This window comes from Cryptomeria japonica, chromosome 3 (genome assembly GCF_030272615.1).
Source record: "Cryptomeria japonica chromosome 3, Sugi_1.0, whole genome shotgun sequence".
Taxonomy (NCBI): domain Eukaryota; kingdom Viridiplantae; phylum Streptophyta; class Pinopsida; order Cupressales; family Cupressaceae; genus Cryptomeria; species Cryptomeria japonica.
In genome coordinates this window covers 912,254,368-912,259,105 of record NC_081407.1, presented here as the reverse complement: position 1 = coordinate 912,259,105, position 4,738 = coordinate 912,254,368, and the positions used below count along the sequence as shown (strand labels likewise).

At 45.5% G+C, this 4,738-nt stretch overlaps 1 protein-coding gene across 1 annotated transcript; it reads left to right on the top strand.

Annotated features, from left to right (window-relative positions):
- The first annotated feature begins 1,326 nt into the window (after window positions 1–1,326).
- LOC131078113 (uncharacterized) lies at window positions 1,327–3,075 on the top strand. The gene is made up of 3 exons (XM_058015808.2): window positions 1,327–1,453; window positions 1,715–2,045; window positions 2,799–3,075. The coding sequence occupies exons 1-3, from the start codon at window positions 1,327–1,329 to the stop codon at window positions 3,073–3,075; spliced, it is 735 nt and encodes a 244-aa protein (XP_057871791.2).
- Window positions 3,076–4,738: the final 1,663 nt, after the last annotated feature.

Sequence of the window (4,738 nt, the reverse complement as noted above, 5' to 3'; positions counted from 1 at the left end):
CCTGTTGCGTCACCATACAACTTCCTCGACCCTACCGTATGGCCACACCACCGTACGACCCTGATCCAACCCCACCATACGTTTGCCTCCCTCGCTGGTGCGGTCAAGGAACATTACAGTGGTATCAGAGCTTGTGATCTTGCTAGCCTATCATGTAGTAGATGCAAGTGTACACCAAAAGGAGGTACTTTTCAGTCGATCGAATGGGAAAACCATAGGACCCTACAAGAGAAGTCATGGCACTATTAAGGGAGCTAACCAAAAGCCAAGCTCAACTCAACGACACCCTAACCAAAGGAGAGCAATGACAACAAATCATGGAGGAAACCTTATGACAATTGGCCTTGGGAAAAATGAATGGAGAACATAATGGACAAGGTGATGATTTGGTCATGGGAAGATTAAATGTCCAACGCTCACATTCACAGCCGCTGATGCTGACTTTTCCTCAAAAATTCGAAGCACCACGGGGGGAGCCAAAACCCACCTTTCAGGAGATGCAAGCATAGTTGAGTCAAGATTGGAGGGATGCAAATCTCGAAGGGGACATATCCTTCAAAGATTATGTGGAGCTTCGGATGAAATACTCAGGTGGCAGAAGTCGAGGCCATTATGGACACTATAACAATGACATCAAATGGAAGGTTGGCAAGATCAACCTGTCATCCTTTGATGGGGCCGGAGCAACCTTGGCACGTGCCTGGGTTCAAAAGGCAAATACTTACTTCCAACTCAACCTGATGCCTGAAGATGAAGCTATCAAGTTTGCAGCACTCCACCTAGAAGGGGTCGGGCAATGAATGGTGGCATCATGGAATGGTCACTCTTGGCCATGACCAGATAACTTCCTATGTTGAATTCATAGAGAAGCTCATAGATCGATTTGATGGGAAGGACCCAGAACTCAATTTCAAGGAGTTGGTGCAACTAAAGCAGTCGGGATCTGTGGACAGTTACATCATAGAATTCCAAAGACTATCTATGTTGGTGACCGACATCTCAGAGTGGAGATTGGTGGTCTTGTTCATAGATGGATTGATGGAACCACTGAAAGGTTGGGTAAAAGGGTTCAACCCCAGCACACTCATGGAAGCAATAAAAAAGGCCCACAACATGGCAACATCTTCCTTTTCTAGATGTTTTGCACCTACCAAACCACCTTTCATTCCGAGGGAGAAGGATAATAAACCCTATCCGAAGGGGTCATCGCTCGATGAAGCCACAAGACAAGAAATCAGAAGGAAGAAGTTGTGTTTCACCTACAAAGAACCATAAGAACTAGGCCACCGATGTCTAGGCAAAGGAAAGATTCACTATATTGAAGTAATGTCTGATGCAGAAGAGGAGCATGAAGAAAGCAAAACCCCAAGGGAAGAATTGGCTGAAGAAACCAGCCTGGCAGAGAGAATCTCCACATTGGTACGGAGTGGGGGCGTCATCGCCACACTGGCAGGTACCCCAAGGTGAAGTGTATTTAGAGTACGTGGTACACTCTAAGGGCAATGAGTTCTTGTTATGCTCAACAGTGGAGCCTTGCTCAACTTCATAAACTCGTCACTCGTCAACTTTAGGGGCTTGTGTACGAAGGAACATGAAGGGTTCGATGTCAAGGTGGCAGGAGGCAATCACCTATCATGCACTCACCTAGTTCTGCAACTGAGTATCACCATGGGAAATTACATGGTGACCAATGATTTCTTTGTTGTGGATCTAGATGACACGGATGTCATATTGGGCATTCAATGGATGGAGACCCTCAACCAGTACACACAGAGCTTCAAACGGATGGAGTTCTCATTTGAGGTTGATGGCAAGAAGGTGGTTCTTAGGAGAATGTCGAATGGCGGCCCAAGGGAGATTTCTACCAAAAGGATGGAAGCCATCTTCAGACATGATGAAGTAGTCTGGGCAACACATTGCTTGATCTCAACAAAACCTGTGAAAGGGCAACTGACTCACTATCAGGATGGGGAACTTCAGTCAGTTCTGGATGGGCATAGCTTGGTCTTCATTGATATTCCACCTGGTATACCCCCACAAAGAGGGTTTGAGCACACCATCGAGTTGGAGGAGGGGGAAAAACCTGTTATCACCACACCCTATCGCCACCCGAAGAAGTTCAAAGATGAGATAGAGAAAATGATCCAGAAACTCCTCAATAAGGGATGGATCTGGCCAAGTTCTAGCCCCTTTGCGTCCTTGGTGGTACTGGTGAATAAGAAGGATGGGACTCTCAGAATGTGTGTCGATTATCGTGCACTAAACAAGAAGTCTATCAAGAATAGGTACCCCATTCCCAGGATCGATGAGCTATTGGACGAACTACATGGCGCAATCTATTTCTCCAAGATTGATCTTCATTTTGGCTACCATCAGATCCGTATGAGGGAGAAAGATGTGGAAAAGATGGCCTTTCGTTGCCATTACAGACACTATGAGTTCTTGGTCATGCCGTTTGGATTAACTAATGCTCCAGCCACTTTTCAGTCTTGCATGAACCACATCTTCAACAAGCAACTGTGTAAGTTCCTATTGGTATTCTTCGATGACATACTCATATACAGCAAGACCTAGAAGGAACATATGGGGCATTTAGATGAATTATTGGGGATTATGGAATCACAATCACTGTATGCCAAAAGATCCAAATGTGAATTTGGAATGACCGAGGTCCTATACTTGGGTCACGTCATCCGCACCCAGGGGGTACAAGTTCATCAGGAAAAGATTCAGGCCATTTTGGATTGGCCTCCACCAAAGACTCTCTAGAAGTTGCGCAGATTTTTTGGTTTGTGCAGTTATTATAGAAGGTTTGTGAACGGATTTTCACAACTTGGGGCACCACTGACAGATCTGACAAAGAAAGGATCCTTCCATTGGAATGCACAAGCACAACAGACCTTCGACAAACTAAAAGAAGTGATGAGCACGTGTCCAGTTCTGGCACTACCAAACTTCACTCGCCCTTTCATCCTGGAGTGTGATGCCTCAGGTGAAGGCATTGGAGCGGTGTTGATGCAAGACCATCACCCCATTGCGTTCGAGAGCTGGAAGCTCTTGGGAGTTGAGCAGTAATATTCCATCTATGACAAGGAGATGCTCACCATCATACATGCACTGACGAAGTTTCGGCAGTACCTTGTCAGAGCAAAGTTTGTTGTGCGAATAGATCACAAAAGCTTGCGATACTTCTTGGAGCAGAGAGATCTGAATGAACAACAACAGAAATGGGTGAGCAAAGTCCAGGCATTTGATTTCGACATTGAATATGTGAAGGGAAATAATAACCTGGTCGTTGATGCCCTATCAAGAAGGCCCACCATATGTTCTTTATCTCAGATTTCGGCGTACTGGAAGGAATACCTGTTGGTTGAATACTCTAAGAACACTTTTTCCTACGAACTAATGGATGGTCGAGTATAGGATGGCCGATACAAGGTAGTTGACGACATCATTTATTACAAGGACAAAATTTATCTGGTACCTAAATCCAAGATGAAGGAAAAAGTTCTGAAGGAATTTCATGACTCCCCCTTGGTTGGACACCCGGGATACTTGAAAACCTACAGACAGATCCGTGAAAGGTTTTCCTGGAAGGGGCTTAAGGACGATGTTCTGCAGTATGTACGGGAATGCTCCACCTGTCAGCAGAACAAATCTAAGCATAACCTGTCGGTCGGACTGCTGCAACCACTGCCAATTCCCAACCAGAAATGGGATAGCATCTTGATGGATTTCATTACGAGACTCCCCAAAGTGCAAGGAAAGGATTGCATTTTTTTCATAGTTGATCGATTAACCAAGTATGCACATTTTTTTGCCATCCCCACAAGATATCAAGCAGTTCAAGTAGCCGATTTGTTCTTCCGTGAGGTGGTCCGCCTACATGGTTTATCGCGAAACATAGTCAGTGACAGGGATAGTCATTTCTTGAGTACCTTCTGGATGGAGTTGTTTCAGTTGGCTGAACCGAGTTGTCGCCCAGCACGAGCTACCATCCGCAGATAGACAGACAAACCAAGATTGTGAACAAATGGCTGGAGGGTTATCTCAAGAACTACGTCTCAACACAACAGAGGGCTTGGGTTCACTGGTTACATTTGGGTGAACATTGTTACAACACCACTTATCACATGTCGATAGGCATGCCACCTTTCAAAGCATTGTACGGTTATGAACCTTCCTCATTTGTTGACCTGGCATTGGGAAATAGTCATGCACCAATGGCCAAAGATTGGCTTCAGGAGAGTTTAGACATCCTGAGAGCTCTCAAAGAAAACCTGCAGAGGGCACAGAACCAACAAAAGATGTATGCTGACCAACATCGAATTGAGCGAAATTATGAAGTTGGTGATCTGGTTTACCTCCGACTTCAGCTGCACAGACAATCCGCCTTGAAGACAAGTGGTAAGGAGAAGTTGAAGCTGCATTTCTATGGACCCTACAGGGTGGTTCGGAGAGTGGGCGAAGTTGCCTACGAATTGGAGCTTCCTGAGGGAAGTTGGATTCACAATGTTTTTCACGTGTCATGTCTGAAGAAGGCTGTTGGGCAACACGTCACAGTGTCTAAGGATCTGCCACCCATCGACGAAGAAGGGAAACTAATTTTAGAACCGGTGGAGATCGTCGATGTCAGAGAAAACAGGTTGAGAACACACATAGTCAAAGAGTTCCTTATATGCTAGAAGAATCTACCCATTGAGGATGCCACCTGGGAAGGCGAACAAATTCTGGAGCA

Bases quoted from the DNA above. Each gene is read 5' to 3' on its own strand.
- LOC131078113 (XM_058015808.2), top strand. From the start codon at position 1,327: ATGTCTGATGCAGAAGAGGAGCATGAAGAAAGCAAAACCCCAAGGGAA. The intron at 1,454-1,714 runs GTACCCCAAGGT...TTGTGGATCTAG, and splicing joins CGTCATCGCCACACTGGCAG to ATGACACGGATGTCATATTG. The intron at 2,046-2,798 runs GTTTGAGCACAC...TGGTTTGTGCAG, and splicing joins GGTATACCCCCACAAAGAGG to TTATTATAGAAGGTTTGTGA.